Source organism: Notamacropus eugenii, chromosome 3, assembly GCF_028372415.1.
Source record: "Notamacropus eugenii isolate mMacEug1 chromosome 3, mMacEug1.pri_v2, whole genome shotgun sequence".
NCBI lineage: Eukaryota > Metazoa > Chordata > Mammalia > Diprotodontia > Macropodidae > Notamacropus > Notamacropus eugenii.
In genome coordinates this window covers 328,609,677-328,628,514 of record NC_092874.1, presented here as the reverse complement: position 1 = coordinate 328,628,514, position 18,838 = coordinate 328,609,677, and the positions used below count along the sequence as shown (strand labels likewise).

Here is an 18,838-nt window from a genome sequence, read left to right as displayed (position 1 = left end):
GGCACTACAACTTGGAAATATCTTTTTTTGCTAAACAACTCAAACCACCATTTTATCCTATCCATTCCTTGATTCTCCAGCACCTAGGATAGTGTCTTTCACATAGTAGTAGGTGCTGAATAAATGCACAGTTAAATTGAACTCTTGATTTTTTTTTTGCATATACTTATATAGGTACATACTGTTTCTCCTACTGAATTTATGCTTCTTGAGGGAAGAGATGTTTCATTTTCATCTTCTGTGTTCCCAGACTCCAGAGCAGAGTCAGGCATAGGGGAGCCATTTAAGAAATACTTGTTCATTGATTACTCGTAAAAAATACACACACACACACACATCACACAATGAAAACTATATACACTTATCTAAGAAATAGTTCAGTAAGTTCAATGCTCATAGTGATGTTATAAAATATTAGGCATGATATAATGTGTAAAATAGTACCTTTTTATGTTTATTTACATATATTTCATAAAAATTTTTTAACAAGTACGCCGAAAGTCTAGTTCACGTTGTTGCCAATTCCTCTTTATTTTCCCGTTTTCTATCTTTGTCTTCTTCCTCAAAAGGAAGACTCATTACTACTCAGTTTTGTAAAGGTCCATTTTGTAGTATATGATGATAGGACATTTTCTCTCATACTAAAAGAATTTTTTTAGCCTTTCTTAGAGACTAAGAGCTAGATCTAAAGACAAAAGACTTCCGTTAACACTAATAATGATAACATCTAACTATAATAATGATAGTTAAGTATAATAACATAGCACTTTAAGGTTTGCAAAGTACTTTACAGATATTACCTCATTTGACCTTCACAAAAACCCTGGGAGGTAGATGACACTATTATCCCCATTTTTCAGAAATTGAGGCAGAAGGAGGTTTAGTGACTTGCTCAGGGTCTTACAGATAGTAAGCATCTGGGGGTCACACTTCAACTCAGGTCTTTCTGACTCCTGGTCCAGAATTTTATCTACTGTCCCATCTCTCTTATGATAATAACAGCTAGCATTTATATAACATTTTAAAGTTTGCAAAGGCGTTATCTCATTGGATCCTCACAATCCCGTGAAGTAGGTGCTATTAAGTCTCTACTTTATAGATAAGGAAACTGAGGCTAAAAGAGATTATATGAATGGCTCACTGTTAGCAAGTATCTGAATCAGGATTTGAAAAATCAGGCCTCCAAGTCCATGATCCTTGCCCATTATGCCACCATGACTGCTTAACAAATAGATGCAGTCTGTTCATTTTACTTACCAAGGCAACGTGAACAGTAAATTCTACCCCTATGCCGACAGAAGCAATCAAGATAACCACAGGGACAGCGCTCAACTTGATTCCAATCAGGCCCATCATTCCAAAAAGCTCCACTGTCATTAGTGCTAGGACCATCACCTTTAAGAAAGCATATATGGTTAATGGTGCAACAGATCATGTTGGGAAAAATGTGATCTTACTGGAGCCCAAGATAAAAAAAATGGAAAAAGAACTGGGTCTGAAATACTGGGTTCAGATCCCTGTCCCAAAGCCATTTTGTTGGGCAAGTAGCTTAATTTCTTTGGGCCACAGTTTTCAATTTTTTTTTTTTGAAATGAGGATGTTTTACTAGATCCAGCTATGAATCTATGAGTTTCTGTGCTCTAACTGAACCAAAGAAACAGATTTTCCCTAAATTTGGTCAACAAATTTTGAATTCCTGCTTCTGAAAAGGATATTATATACCTTCCAATGATATGGACGAGTATGGACTTCTTAACATTTTCAAAGGGACTGCAGAATGTACATTTTTCAGATTTCTCTGACCTATACAACCATGACTATGAAAAGCCCTCAGTCAAAATTCTCCTACCACAAATAACTTGTCAGATTGAACACCAGTTCCCTATTAGTTACACTTTCAATAATAATCAAATAGTAATATATTGTTCTGCCTTTTTTCTATCTGTTCGAAATTACCCTTCAACTTATAGCTGAATTGGAACTTTACAAGTCTGGAGAAGGGTTTTTTTGGGGATGGGGTGGGAAGAAAGGGTCATCACTGTGTTTCTAATAGCAACAGAATGGGAAAGAAACAAAACACTTGCAAATAAAAGTGATTTTATTTTTGATTGGGAAGTCTATGGATTAAGTGGAGATGACTTGAGAATAAGTTTAAAAGCTGGAAGAAAGTGAATGCTATAATCAGTTGATGAGTATCAGGTTACAAGGGCCTCTTGACTTTGAAGAAACTTGGAGAAACTAGAAGTCTACGAAGCAAACAGTTAAATCTAAGGAAAAGCTTTCACGTTTTACTTATATCTTCTTTGCAAAGAACAACAAAGTGTAGGGAAATATGGGGGAAAATTCCCCAGCAGATTAGAATTAGGAGTTTCTCAGGCAAGGGTAAGGGGATAGGGTGCAAAATCTAATTTTTTTTTTACAAGTGGAAGAGATGAAGGACATTTTCTTCTTTTTTCTATGGATGGGGGTATGGCAGAGGAGGGGAGGGAGAGTTAGTACAATAAAGTTTTTTATAAGCTAATGAAAGATGGACAATATAAATTGTTTGATTAAGAACTATGAAAACTATTCTAGACTAAACATTTACCTTTTCCCATACCTGTTGTATAGACTTATGGTGCTGGAAACCAGTAACTGTTCTATGTTTCTCTATTTTGGGTATTTTATAAACTCTTCAATAGTTCATGGAATTTAAACATGGACATGCCATTATTCAGTTCCACATTAGTTTACTTCAGATCTTGAAGTATACTTTGCAGAATGGATGAATTAATAGGCTATATAATTTATATTATTTTACCATTCCTTTTGTTTAGAGGCAAAAATAAAACATCTTTTCTTTCTACACACTGGTATCCTAACCATTCTAATTTTCCTCTAAAGGTGTAAATAGCAAATATAGAATTGTGCTCATTGAAACATGGAAAATTATTTTGTGAGAGCAAATTTTTAGATTAAAAACCAGAATTTTAAAGTTAATTTTTATGTCTTTTAAATAAATGTTCACGGTTAGTACTGTGTGCTATTCTGAGAAAGGCTGGAAAACTCTCCTATCTTTATAAGGAAATTTTAAAGTCATATTAGTAGGTCCATAAGATTAAGACTCTTAAAGCTGTACCTTTACCATGAACCTTACTGCCTCAAGTAGAATAAATATATCATGGATGATGCAATATACACACTCCACCAGAGGCCCAGACATAAACAAAACCTTTCCGACTGCAGCAAGAGCTATGCTGAAAGGAATTTGACTTCAACAAAGACCCTTATAATAAACTTACAATGATCCCTGCCGTCCAGGGGTTCAGAAGGAAGACTGCGCACACCAGAAACGTGCAGGCCAAGACCACACTAATGGACAAGAGAAGCCAGTGCCGAAGGCCGATATACTGCTCCCAGAAAAGAAATGGGTATCCATTTGGGTAGCTGGAGACTCCCAGGCTTGTATAATTATTGCAAATTGTTCTCACTTTCTCAATAGCTTCTACAAAGTCTGAAGTGTCACGTAACCCATTGAGGTAGAAAGGAAATTGAGCATATTCGATGGGCTCTGCGGGGGGAACTAGAAAGAAAGACATAATAACAGGTAAAAAAATGGTCACTGAGGAGAGGAGCGATTTTTGAAACATTGAAGCAAAAATAAATATGGTATGATTGAGTTTGAAAAATGTGACAAACTCCTATTTTTGGCATAGCAGAGTCATTTCCAAGAGGTGGAAAGCATTACTGATAATTTTGTACCAAAACAATCTCTATGCTGGTAACAAAAAACAGGATTTTATAGAAAACAGGGCCCACAAATTCATTTGGACATTATTACTTACGAAGACTAAATTACATTGATGTCTTTGTATTCTTTGTATATTTGACGCTTAGTTTGAAGATTAAAAAAAATAATCCTAACCTCTGAATTTTATTTTTCAAGAATGAACATTCTTTGTAAAAGTTCCAAACAATCTGTGAATCGATTATGAGGCAAAATGTTTGCTAAATCATCAGTTGAGTGAAAAATTCAGTTCAAGCCTAGTTCTATTCAATCATTTTATAGAGCTACATAACATTAAAAAGATGCTTCGCTGAAAAAAATGCAGGACTTTATCTTTTAGCTATCTAAGGAACTTACATCTTCCATGCTTTTTTAATGTAATGCTAACTCTATGGCAGCAGGAAAAAAAAAATCCTTACACAATAAGCATTTAGTTTCTGCCGTTGTGTGTTCCAGACCCTTCAGGGTCATTCAGTTGACTTGCTAAACATGATTTGCCCTATTATAATCTCAACTATAAATTTTCATTAAGACAAGACTTGGCTGACTGCCATAAGGCTGTAGGGTTCTGATACAGTCAAACACAACTGGCTTGCTATCCAATCACATTTGCAAGAGAGCCAATCTCCCTGTCTCTCATTCTTTGGTCTTCCAATCTAGCAACCAAAGTAGAGGTCTCTTAGTAACTCTGATGTAAATGCAAACTACACCATACAGGATCACCTTTAAAATTGTGGTTTTTGAGGCTATTCTAAAAGAAGACTTTCCTATAAACAAACCTCTTTGTACTGGTATAAACAACTCTTGACAAAATACAGGTGTTTGGTGGCTTATGGAAATGACCTAACTTGGCAACTTGGCAACAATTCTTCCACACCAAAGTTGACAAGGTTAGAGTAAGCGTGAAATTCCCAATGACAAAATTTTGCAGAGGCCAAATATCATTCAATCTGGAGGCTACTTTTATTTTTTGCAATGAACAAGAAGCACTGAAAAGAAATGACAAATGCAAGTTTCATAGTTCCAACTAAAGTAAGATTATATACTCTAATTTCTCAAAGTGATAGAACCTGGCCTCAGTGCAATTCTATGTTCCATTATACATCTGCATTTGTCTCCCAAGCTTTAAAGTAAAAGAAACATATTGTTCTGTTTATACCTCTGAGACCTGTACAATGTCAACTGATCCAGAAAGTTACTGGGCCTGGAAGAAAAGGCCCACCTATGTAAACTGTCAGACAATTAAATAAAGTGTTACCCACTTCTCAGTCTTGTGTCTGGCATGTAGTCTGCTTTGTCATGGACCCATTCAGGACGGTGAGGTCGAATGTTGGCCTGAGAGGCTGCATATGCAACTGGGTCATTACTGACCCAAGCCGTCAGGTAGATATAGAAAGCACTGGGGTTAATGATACCATCTGCATCCACCAGACGCTGTTTAGTCAACTGCAAAATGGGAGAAACAGAAGTCTTTCACAACTGGGTTTGGCTTTCAAGGTCTTAATAGTAAAAAATAAAGCACAAATATGTTCATTCCTAGACAGAACAGAATAAAGGTTTACCCCAGCATTCACAATCAAGCATAGAATGTCCACTGCTTAAAAGTGCAGAAAATTTCACTGGAACACATTTGAGTTCTTTCTTTTTTAAAAAGTACATCATAATATGCGCCGATTGTTTACAAGACACATATAATTCTGCAGATGGTTCTAGAATAAACTGAACCAATTAAACCTGAATGCTAAAAGACTGTCTGCAGCCAAGGGGGAAAATGACCAAGCTGGAAAAACATATTTAAAGGAGGAAAAAAAAAAAACCTGGCAAGAATCCCTATACACGTCTGTGTGCAGTTAACCTCTGTTGTTAACACTGAAGGAAATGCCACCCAGTAAATGGAGGAGAGCTATAAAAATAAAACAACATCTGTATAAATTTTGCTAACACTTGCCTCCTATGACCTGTGTATTCAGAAAATGCCCAACGCCAAGAAAGTAGACGAGTGTGCTGCAATAATCTGTTGACTGTGGGTAAGCCTATTTCTGGGAGACTGGATATTCCAGACTTAACTTATAGATGGCTGAACATTCTCCAACTAAAGTCTGACTTATGGACTTCACTTCGATGAAAATCATTTTGAGTTTTTTGTTTGTTTGATCTTAAATTCTGACCTGACTCTAGCTTTAGGTTCTTCTAATGAAATGAAAAACAACAGTGACAACAGTTGAAACAGTGAGAGAAAAGAGAGACAAAGAAAGGGAGAGAGAGAGAGAGCAAGGGGAAACTAGAATCCAAGGATCTGGATTCAATTAATCCCCAGGATATGCAACAACTGTATGTCTTCAATCTGTCTTTAAGACTGTGCACTCCAGCTCCCAGCCCTTCTGGATTCAGTACACTTTTCTCTCTCCTAGGCACAGGAAATTATATCAGGAGGTATGGTCCAATGACATTGGTTCCATGGTGTACCTGGTACATAAAACCAAACCTTGCCACTTGTATGTCTCCCTATAATACACCCCTCCCTTTAAACCCCTTGTCCAGATATCTCTGTTCAAGGTCTTATCAAGCCTGACAGCATACTGCCTGTCACCATAAAGCACTATGTTCCACATGCCATAATAACTTCAAACAATATACTCAGTCTGTCACCTTTAATATAAGCAAAAAAAGGAACAAAAAAGAAGAGACAATAAACAGAGATCATCAGCATTGCTATTTTTCAGGCTGAAGGCAAAGAAGTAAGTTATATAGACAGGAAGGAAGAGTAGTCTACAGGGTCTCCTGGAAGTCTTAAAAAGGCACTTTCCTTTTAATGAAAAGAGATCTCAGATAAAGTTGCACACTTCAATGAATAAAAAATTGTCTTCTATATTCAAGTGTCAGGAAAATAAACTGCATTTGCAGTGGAATACACAGCTACCACATAAAAGTGACTCATAGCACTTTTTTTGGTGGCCAACTTGGCCACTTACATTCCAGATCTGCCTTTCCTTGTGATTCATTCATGAGAGAGCAACTTATCTTCACTTTTTGGGCCAGAGTGACACAAAGAGGTCAAATAATGAAAATGATCATTCCTTCAATTCTCAACTAAACACTTCCTGAGGCGCATGGTTCATTCCTCTGGCTCACAGAGTTGCTAGAGTTTATCCCTCTTTACAAGGAAAAAGGACCAACTTGTCATTTTTGGGCCCTACTTGACAAGACTAGAAGTGATGGATAAAAGTTGCAAAGAGTCAAATTAGATTTGGTGTGAGGAAAATTTTCCCAACAATTAGAATTATCTAACTGTGGAATGGGCTGCCTTGACAGACAGTAGGTTTCTCAACACTAGAGTTCTTCAAGTAGAGGTTGTTTGACCACTCGTAGAAGGGATTCCTGTTCAGTTATAGATTGGACTAAAGTCTCTGACAAATCCTGAAGGCTGACAATGACAAGTATTTCAATTTCTTTACTGACCCCCAAGGATTCCTAAAATATACACAACTACCCTTTCTTGAGCATTTCATTCGATGTTCATAACAACACAGATTTAGAGCTGGGAGATAACTGAGGGACCTTTGAGTTTAACCCCTCATTTCTAGAGAGTGAAAATGAGGCTCAGAGAGATTAAATAATCTGTCCAAACTCAAACAGGTAGTTAAGTGACTGAAGCAGGATATGGACCCAGGTGTTTTGATCCAAACCCACCCTTTCTTCCATTGTACCTACCTGGCTGATGTCAATGGGCTTATCTCGGCTGCCAGTTTGCACCAGGAGTTTGTAGGCCAGCACTCCATCATCTGATCCATTTTTATAATTATTCTGCATGATCTTCCCACTTTCCCAATCACTGTCAAATGCATCCTGTAGTCCTAGAGAAAGAAGGTAGACAAGCATGGAATCTCAAAATTCTAACCAAAACAAAGTTGGCATTTATTTCAGAGGACAAAAAATGAGATGGAAAATAAATCAGCTTTTTAAAAAAAATACTGAATGTGCACTCTAACTTCTGTTTAAGGACATTCATAAGGATATCATTTTTGTGAATGAATTAGAATTCATCTGAATATAATTGAGTACATTTGAGTTTGAAAGCCACAAACACCTTCGGAGGACCAAGAAGAAAAAGAAATTACTTGTTAACATATGTTTAAGTTTAGCACTCTGTTAAAATCGATTAGATTTTAAGTTTAATTGTGCACCAGATATGCACATACATGTGTACATATAGGCAAATATATATATACATAATGTGTATGTATATATGCGTGTCCACGCATGAGCACACATGCATTTTTCTCTTATTCTCCTCCCAGCTCTCACCTTATCCTGTTTCCTGCTCCCCACCACACAAAAAGGTGACAGACCACATTAACTGAAGGCAAAAACACCCCAGAAGGAAAAGATGCACCATGCACATTACTTCCCTTAGCTACTGTAAGGTGCTAAGCTACAGGTTCTTTCATACGACCAGAAATTCCACTGAAAGAGGAGAAAAAAACAGACTCAAGCTTCCAACTTCAAACAGCAACTCAGCTGCTTCTTGAGCACAGCATGAGTGAACACGATTTTGTCAATTTGTTCCATCTGTTCAACTTGTGTAGCTAATATAAGCCGCGGGATCTACTGCCAGCATATGTAAAGATCACAGCCAACACCTATTCACTCTCAACTGGTATTTTCCTCTTTGCCACCCTTAAAAGGGGTGCGTGTGTATGTTTGTGTGTACTGGTGCATGCGCTTGCTCGTGCACATGACAACGAGCATGTGGATCTGTGTCTGTGTAGGAAGGGGAGGGAAGGAATAGGGGTGTGGGTGGAGGGGAAATACCTCACAGCACAAAATTTGGATCAGATTTAAAACAGGAAGCCACAGCTCCATCAATACAAGAAAGCTCTGTGAGAACAGATGACAAACCGCATGTCCAAGCAAAGAGAGCACTTGGGGGGAGTGGGGGTGGGAGGGAGCCCACCAACCCACCTCGCACACAGCTGCGCTGTGCTGCCATAATCAAAACCATCGTGACAGATCTGATCGTTTAGCTACAGCTGTAAAGAGATAGAAGTGTTGGAAGAGAAAACATGGCCCCCCGTGACACAGCCTTAGGGTTTGAGTGATCACTGGCATTTACAAACTCTTCACCAGTACCACCTCTTCCTCTCCTTCCCTTCCCCCCTTTCCCTTCAAAGTCACCTCCCAAGTAGACCTCCAAAGCCCAGGAAGCAAACTCTCCCATCCCCCACCCCCACATGCACACACACACACACACACACACACACACACACACACACACACGCACACACCTTTTGAATAAAAGCAGCATATTTTTGGCTGAATGTAGCCAGTAAGAGAGGATAAATGCTTTCTGTTGTAGACAGTGTGAATCTAAATTGTATTTCATTTCAGAACTCTCATACAAAATGGGGTTGTTTGGCCAGGATTTTCCAGAATAGGTATGTCCTTGGTGTTGGAAAAAATAAAAGAGATTTTTTTCCTTTCCTGGAGAGCAGTGAAGACCCCACTTAGATACTTTCTATGTAATTGCTTTGGGCATTGTTTTTATATGAACAGTTTGGGTATCTGGTATGTGTGGTCTTGTTGGTGAAAGAAAGCCCTTATTATTCAGGGTGCGTGTGGGGGAAGAGGCAGAAATTATTCAGGGTGAGTAGGGGAAAGGAGTGAGAGGGAAGAGACCGCCAAGGAACAGTCACTTTTAAGTCGAGACACACCGTTTTTCATGGAAAAGCATGAACCCAACATGAAGTGCTGAACAGATGTTGTTTGATTGCCTAAAGCCTTTTCTTCTTTAAATAAACAACAAAACATACCCTTGTGTTTTCCTCACCACAATAAGAATTTTCATGACTTTATTACTTGAATCAGTTTTGCTTTAACCCTTTCACTTTCTTTCCAAAGTGGTACATTAAGCCTCTCTCCGCCCAGATACCAAATGGCATGATGTGGAACAGATAATAAAGTAACAGCCTAAGAAGGTTTTAGAACTCAGCTGCTCAGTGGTACTACTGAGCCATTTAAAAGACTTTTAATAATTTCTGATTGACTCAGAAGACACGATATAACAACATATACTATACCATTAAGAGGTATTACAAGAGATGGGGTTTCCCCTCAATGAACACTTTTCTTCCCTCAAATATCCTCAGTGAAAAGAAAGCCGAATGTTAAAATCTGAGCTTGAAAACTTCTCTTTGTAAAAAGTCCTGGTAAAAATGTCACAGATAAAAATGTTTCTTGACCAGCTATAACTCCAATGGCCAAACTTTTCTAGAGCTATAATATCTAATGTTAGTATAGATTGCATTTGCCAAATTCAGCATGAAATATGAATGACCACATTTGTAACGCAAAGTCAACATGGACTTATTTAATATTTAATTTAATATTGATTGAATATTGCGTTTTGCAAATTGTGTAATGAAATAATTTGTCTTTCTAGTTTATATTCTTATCAGTTAATATGACTAAAAAGTAATTGAAAACCAATGTAAGGAAATGCAAAATGGTTTCAGTGACAACTCCATTAAAAGTCAATGAGAGTCACATGGCTAAAAACCGCACACAATGCTCTGATGGAAAGCTGATTCATGGATAATTGCTTCCTCAGAGTAAATTCTCAATGACCAAATCAGCCACTAACAGGCCTGAAAGTAACGAGGTGGTCAATGACCATGGTGTCTGGTCATTTTATGTACAGTGGTCCTTACCAAATCCTAACATCACTGGAGTTGGGCATGTAATTTCAGGGCTTGCTATGTCTTCAGAGTGTGAAAAAAAAAATCTAACTTGGTCTAAATGTTGAGTGCTATGAATTCCATTTGTCACCAGAAATGATTATAACACATGAGGTTTTCATAGGCTCTGAAGAATTCGAACACAAACTTCAGGGCTTCTTTGTCTTTAAAGTGAAGAAAACAGAAATAATTTACAATACTCTCTAAAGAGGCTTTAACCCTATCCGCTGCCTCCAGTCAGACAATACATTTCTGCCCTCTTCCCAAGCTCTCCATTAACATGGCATACTGAACTTCCTAATGAAAGACTAAAGACACTGAAATAAATTGTACAATAACCCTCCTCTCTTGAGATACCAACTGGCTTTGCACAGCAGATCTCTTTGTCCTTTGTGGCAAGTTATTTGCATGTCTTTTGGTCAATGGGAGAAAAAAAAATTAAAAACCAGGGCATTCTTCAACTACTTGGGTTTCTTTCTACTGATAACTCCAAATACACTGTTTTCAAAACTACTGAACAAAAATGAAAACAAACTCAGGAAATAAATTAATCTCATGAACATGTTTGAAAATGAGCTTAAAGTGAGAGTCCTCCTAGTCACCTTTCCCTAAAATAAAATGGAATTAAGCCAATCAAGGCCAGAGAGTGTATTGAAGTATTATTCCCTCAACACAAAATGCAATTAGCCTAATGTGTTATTTAATTTAAAACTCAGAGGGAAAGGAATAATTTAAAAATCACAAAATTTGTTGGTTTCTTTATTATGTAAAAACTAAGAATTGCTAGAAGAAAAGATATCCCAAAAGTCAGTTAGCATGTGTCCACATATGCCAAGTAAAAAGCAGAAAATTACTACAATTATCTGGATAACAAGTCAACATGTAGGGTTTTCATAATTATCTAGATGTATCAATGTAAGTATTTTTGCCTGAGTGAGCCTGAAAATTACACTAACTTGTTAGCCTCTTTTTCATGTGTATGTGTGTATACACACACACACACACACACACACAAATATATGTGTATATATGTATATATATTTACTCACAAGTGTTCTAGGAATCACTGACTACAACACTCAATCTATTAATAGCCAAGAAAAAATTTGATTTATCTCACCAGGTCAATAACATTCATTTATTTTTCTAGTTTCTAACATAAAGAAAGAAAAGGAAAAAAGATATTTCTATACACAATTTGGCTACTTGTAACAAAATAATATAGGATTTGATAAAACGTAAGTGAGAAAATGGTAAAGATAGTTCATTTTAAATCATGATGTTTAAAGAGCCAACTTCTTCCAAATCCATCAACTATAACTTGAGAGTGAGTCAGTATAGGAATGTCATCAGTTTTTTCAGGCCATTCTATTGGGTACTATTTGATGCCATAAAACCAAAATCTCCCTAAAGCAACCAACTTATTTTCAAGGAGGACCACCTAATATGCTGGAAGAATGTGACTCAACACCTTCCAATGGGATTTTTCTTGGGAATCCCAGAACATTCTGATCAGTGACGACAGTAGCACCTAACATATAGGATTGTGTTCAAGTTTGCTCCATTTGACATAGATATAGCCTCTGGAAGTTGCCTCAGATAAACGAACTGGAAGACATGAGAACAATACCTAAAAACTACAAGGACTTCAGTCTGATCACTTAATAAATCATTGCAGGGTTATCTTCCCAAACAAGACTTCTACTGAAGGATAGCCCTATCCTCGGATAACCTGAAGATCAAAGGAAATGATTTCTTTAAAAAATAAAAAAGAGCCCAACTAGTTTCTTACCTTGCAGCCAATCTCGAAAGTAGTGTAACCACATTTTAGGGAGCTCTTTGTTTTCTTCCAACATGACATATTTCACACTGCTGAAGCTTTTGTGAAGGTCATAAAGTAAGTGTTGGATATGTGGGTAGTCTGCTTTCTGCGTGACTATGTACATGTTGTAGAAAGAGAAATATTTGAACTGAGCTGCGATAAAGTCATACTCTCGCGTTTCTCGTGGCACAATGTCAGTCAGATCCAGCCCATCTCTCACTCGAGTGGTTCCATAAAGGCTGACCCCCAACAAACCCAGAAAAAGGAGGATAACCACAACCTGCAACAAAACAAAATGGCGCAGGATCAGAACCTGAGCGACTTAATCAGGTTTCCCTTCTCCAATACAGGAGCAGGCTACAAGAAGCACTCATGAGCAGGATAGCGTTTTCTTTACTATTGCACTTTTACCACCATACTATAGGCTCAAGATTAAATTGAAATTAATGAGAGTTTCTCCTTCTGGGAATCAGAGCAATATGAATCTTGTCACTGGAAGTTGCAGAAGAGATTTCGCATAGATAAATAATCAATCTGTATTCAAAGAAACTCCAGTGGATATTTTCCCCTAGAGGTACATAAAATATCCTGACAATTTTTCCTTACAAAATAAGCGGATCAATGCATGTATGTTCTTGACTTTGCAGAATCCCTCAGTGTAATTCACATTAAGTTGTTCTTTTTTTTAAAAAAAAGAAGGGTAGTGGTGGGGAGGAGAGAAGAAACACTTGAAATTCAATCAGTCTCACAGAGTAATAAAAATAATAGCTAGCATCTATATAGTGCTTTAAGGTTTACAAGATGCTTTTAAAATATCTCATTTTATCCTCACAACAATCCTGGGAAGCAGGTGTTTTTCTTAGCCCCATTTTACAGTAGAGGAAATTGAGACAGATACAGGTTAAGGGACTTGCACAGTGGCATATAACTAAGTATCTGAGGCTGGATTTGAACTCAGAATTTCCAAAATCAAGGTCTAGCACTCTATCTAGTCTACCGAGCTTCTTAATTTACTCTTCTAAAGCATAAGTTCTCAACCTTTTTTGTGTCATGGACTTCCCATTTTGGCTTATGAATCCTCTTTCTCAGTGGAAGGTTTTCGTATGAACAAAATAAAATACATAATAGGACAAAGGAAAGTAATTATATTGAAATACAATTATCAAAAGATTTTAAAACTAGTTCAACCCCCAGGTTAAGAATCTTTTTGTAAAAATTAATTTAAAAATTAGTATTTTACTATTTCAGTACAAGGTTTTTCTTTTTTTCTTTTTTTTAAAAAAATTATTTATTTTTAGTTTTCAACATTCACTTCTGTAAGATTTTGCGTTCCAAATTTAAGAACGTTTCTAAAGGAAAGTTAGAATCGTCTATTTTTGACAGATTACCTTGGCTTTTGGTTTCAAGAGGAATGGCGCATAATGCTTCTCAGCAAAAGATGATAGGGTCCACTTAGTACAAGGTGGCTCCAGGCAATGAAGATTTGAGTCTGAGAACTGAGAGAGCAAATCTCTTGTTGAGCTTGTACTTTCTGGACTATGGCAGCTGAGGTTATCCTGGGTCATGGTGACAGGCTGTACAGAGATCTCGGAGTGAGGTTCTGCGGTGGTATAATACACCTGGGTGTGAGGGTCATATTCAGTGCGCAACTGAACTGTGGATTGCATGGTGATTTGAGTTTCATGGGCGAAGCTGTGACTGCTGTATGGAGGTGGAGGGCTATAACGGGTGTTGTCATTGGTATCTGTGTAGGCCTGAGGTTCAACCTGAATCACTCTGCTGACACAAGGACTGAAAGGAGTTGGGAAAGCAAAAACAAAAACGACGACTCAAAACTTGCACTGAAATTAAGGAAAGATATCACTTGATATTTTCAATCTTACATATTTCTGACTTTAGAAGAAAACACCATTTCATTAAGCTCAACTGTTGAGTTCATGCTATGTACTCAGCAATATAAACCACTCATAAGACGTCTCATTAGACTATCCATGTGAATACTCCTTCATACCCTTAACCCCATGTGACCTTCCTCCCAACAGCTCTGGATGAAGGGCAAGCATTATCCCCACTTGACAGATGAGGGATCTTGCCAATGGTCACAAAGCTAATAAAGGACATAATCCAGGTTTCTTGACTGTTAGTCCTAGACTTTTCCTTTTAGATTAGCTGAATTCAACATTATACCTGAGACTCAGTATATTTAAATCTGTAAAGTGAAAATAAAAATAATAAGATAAAATAAAAGTGCTCAAGTGACTTGATAAATACTTCAAACTCATTTTTCCTCAAAATAATCTGCTATATGGTGTAACTAATGATTATCGCTCCTTTACATGTTAAAAAAAAAATCAATTCTTTATAAAGAATAAATTAGATCAACCAGATGGCTTACCCTGAATATAGCTAATTAAAACACACTGAATGATAGGTTCTTCACCCACCTTTACGACTTCTGAAATCCTTCTTTCTAAAACTTATATATTTCTAAAATATATGAGTAGTTTAAAGCAAACTACTTAACTGCCTTTACCTTTAAATTTATGAACTAGAAGATGCTGGGTAAATAGTACTGCTCTGTAAATACTGAATACAAATTTCTCACAGACATTTACCTTGTAAAACAGCAGAAGATATCCAACCTCCTGTCTTCTCGTCTGTATAGGTCCATACTTAGAATAGCAGGGAAAATGAGCAGAACCATGGCAAAATTAAATACCACAACTATAGCAGCCTAGAAAAACCAAGAAAAGAAAATCAAGGTCAGCAACAGGTCTCTTCTCCAGATGGGAAATGATTTGAAAAAGCCTTCAAGTTCCTTTGAATTTTACCCAGTAATACTTGAAGTGTCATCCTTGAATTTTTAAAACTTTAACAATGAATGACAGTTAAATCAGAGAAATTCCAAGTAATGTCACTTGCTATTAGAGAACCAAATCACCCATACAAACATAGAACAATGTGTATATTTCTGGAGTTTTTTTTTAACTTCCCTTTCTGTAAATTTCTACAATGACACTGATTTGACATTTTGAAAACTTGTGCATAAGCCAGATCGGGTACATCATAATGGTACCTTTTATAAACAAAATAAAATTTCAAACATCTTCTCTGGGGTTTTTAATCAACTTAATATATCCTCTGCAATACACTGTGGTACTGCTTTGTGAGCACAGTAAAATAAAAGGTCATAGATAATAGAGCAGGAAAGAAATTCCTTTATATGATCATAGCATATATAGAATAAACCAGTACAGATTTTTAAAAATCACTCCATGATGTAGCATCCACCTTAGTATTCCATTAAGCCAACTGCAGACTCAGTGAAAATTGTAAAATTGGGGCTGTACTGGGTATGTCAACAGAGGGCCAGCTGAATAGGAAGATATGGGGGAAGAAGAAGTCTCTTATAATTTTTTCTTCTGAAACGCTAAACGATCGAGATTTACATAAAAACACTTAGAAATTAAAATCATAATTTTACAACAAAACTTCTTGTGACATTTGTTAAGGGACAGCTAAATACTTCCAAACAAGGGAGACCACATGGGGAGGAAAGGAAAAATGAGAAATTAGAGGCACTTCAAAATCTGAATAATTATAATAGCTGGCATTTATATAGTGACTACTATGTACCAGCCACTGTACTAGGAGTTTTACAAATATGATCCTCTTAACAACCTTGGGAGTTAAGATCATTAGATTTCCACTTTACAGCTGAAAAAACTGAGGCAAAGCAAGGTTAAGTGATTTGCCCAAGGGCACAGATTTGAACTCAGGTGTTCCTGCTTCCAGGTCTAGTGCTCTATCCGCAGCACCACCTAGAAAAAAATGAGTGTCTTAAAAGGGTCTATAATAAGAGGAACATCAGAGGTGAAACTGCATCTGGCATACCTTGGAGAGATGTTCTTATTAACTGACCATATGGATTTCTGTGAGGCTTTCTTATAATGAGAGAGTTATAAAGTAATTTTTTTTGTATTTAGTAACTTTTATCTCCTTTAACAGTAAATGTTTTAGATATCTTTTTCACATTCCTAAATGATCTTCCCCATTTGAAAATATAGTGAAATGCCACTAGTTTGGTAAAACCTAAATAATACTAGGAAGACTTTGGATTGTCCTTTTATCCTTAAGAGGCTTATGCCAAACCATCCCTTACTACATTCAAAGAAAAGCTCCAGGATCTCTGGAGAGTTCTCTGATGCTTTCAGATTGCTGGGCATGTATCATATGGCCTTACATTGCATAGAGGTGATAAAAAGACTTGTAAGATCACTGGAGGGCAGTTCTGTCTTTGCGTCTCCCCAGTCTCTCATTCATTACTCTGTACTTCCCTGGCATTTAATAAAAATTGTGGAATGACTGAATCAAGGTCAAAAGCATTCATTCCTTAGCGCCCTCTTCTAACTGAAACTGTAGAATGTTCTTCCTGGTCCATTTTAAAATTTGTTTTTATTCTTCCTGGGAAGGAGAGACTTAAGAAAAAGAAGACTATGGAACCTAGGATGTTGAGGATTTCGGAAATGTATTAGCTTTGTGTCCTAGGGACTGAGTATAGAAGGACTGTGCCTCCAACTCTTCCATGTAAGGAACACAGAGTTACAGAGACTGAATTAGAAGGGAGGAAGAAGTTAGTCCTAAGAAAAAGAAAAGTGTGGGTAAAGCAGCCAAAAAGAAAACTTTTTCATGGTTTTCTTCTTCTTTTTTTAAAAAGGCATAAATAGGAAGCAAAGACTATATTTCTAGGGAGGGGGTGGTATCTGAAATGGAAGGAAACTCACAACCTTTTTGGTTTTCTCCCATCAATATCAGTGATTCCATCCCTTAGAAAATCCAGCTGCTACTCTTACATCTGTTAAGTGAAGTGAAAGAATAATAGTTGTTTGTGCTGGAGTCACAGAGAGAGAAGCCAAGCGAGGCTAGTAGGTTGGGGCCCTACCTAAGGTATGTGCTGCTATTTTCCATTTCTGGCAGACCACCCAAGGAGAGTGGGTGTATATCATAGCCAGAGGTGATGAGCAGCCGAGGATGCCTGTCACTTAGACTTCCACCTTATGGATGACGATTGGCAATTCTCTTTTGATAGAAGATGCAAAGCCCAGATGTTCCCCCTTTCCATCCGCACCCACACCCTAACCCCCCAACGCTTTACTTTTATTAATTAAATTCTTACAACAGCAGCACAGAAAGTTGTTGGTGCCAGAAAAGGAAAGTAGTAAGTTTTTTTTAAACTATATTTAAACAGCCTAGGCTAGTTTCTTGACAGGTCAATACTCTTAAGGAACCATGGATATTCCTTAGAGTATATAATATCCTATAAGAAGAGCAGCTTGGCATAGTGGATGGTAAGCTGGCCTCAGAGACAGGAAGTCATGGGTTCAAGTTCCACCTTTGACACAGGCAGGCAAATCACTTAGCCTTTCACTGAATACCTCTAGACGGCTCTATAAAACAGAAAATTGCAAAGAAGCTACTGATCTGCATTGGTAAAAGCGCCTTACAGGGACCTCCCAACACAGAATACAGTTCAAAGGACAAGAATACCTACATCTATTAATATGTAAATAATATGTCCACAAACACATTTGTCATTTTGATCTTGTATATTTTATACTTTGATGGAAAAAAAAATTCTTTCTCGATTTTATTTCTAAATAAATACAAAATTAAATGCAAAATGCTCCCTAATACAATATTAACACTGACTTGAGAGAACAGTACATATTCTTCCCTAACAATACTGAATTAATACATACCTGATACTGCTGTTATATATAAAATGACATAATTTGACCTATGATGTATTAAAATGCATGTAGCAATGAACTTTATCACAGAGTTCCTTATTTTACCACGCAAGTTACAAATATAGTTATTAAGGAAATATCCATTAGCTTCCATTATGAACAATTAAGAAGTATCCTTGATGAACCAATTCTCCCCATACCTAACATAATGTGGCAAATCACATAGTGGGGGAGGGCTACATTAAAATTTTCAGACAGTTGCATAATGGCTCACTAAGTGGTACCTCAATAGTCTGGAAGAGTTAATGAGCATCTCCAAAGGCCAAATTTCTACTCAAGAAACAAGTATTTAAAAATCAATATAATTCAGCTATCGATGAAATATTAAACTAATATTTGGGTCCTCATGACAATTTTCCACTACAAAGCCTTTAGTTCCTCTACTGTTTTTAGAATGCCGTTGCCCATAACCAGTGGATATCTGCTGAAAACCTATCTACTATTTTAAGACCTGCTTGAAAGCCATCCCTTTCTACGCCCCCAGAAGTGACCTTTCCCTTTTTGTTTGAACTATCCTTGCTCTTTTATCCCATTCACTCAAATATACCCCTTGAGAAGGATGGATGCAGGGTGAAAGGAGTCTCAGGAAACTCACAGATATGTAGCCTATGGCAGAATCTTAATTGCAGAGTCATCACAGACTAGCCCTTCTCATGAGGTGAGTTCCCAACTTTAGAGCATGAGCAGCTACCATATGCTAGATGTG

The 18,838-nt window shown here is 37.1% G+C and overlaps 1 protein-coding gene across 2 annotated transcripts in view; it reads right to left on the bottom strand.

Moving 5' to 3' along the window:
* Positions 1–18,838, bottom strand: part of PTCH1 (patched 1) — an 88,731-nt gene that overhangs the window by 15,365 nt on the left and 54,528 nt on the right. For both annotated transcript variants that reach the window (XM_072596908.1, XM_072596907.1), the window contains exons 13-19: positions 14,938–15,056; positions 13,711–14,113; positions 12,293–12,602; positions 7,478–7,620; positions 5,029–5,212; positions 3,282–3,562; positions 1,258–1,395 (exon numbers count right to left, since the gene is read on the bottom strand). In XM_072596908.1, the coding sequence (XP_072453009.1) occupies positions 1,258–1,395; positions 3,282–3,562; positions 5,029–5,212; positions 7,478–7,620; positions 12,293–12,602; positions 13,711–14,113; positions 14,938–15,056 (1,578 nt within the window). The remainder of the gene's footprint in view (positions 1–1,257; positions 1,396–3,281; positions 3,563–5,028; positions 5,213–7,477; positions 7,621–12,292; positions 12,603–13,710; positions 14,114–14,937; positions 15,057–18,838) is intronic.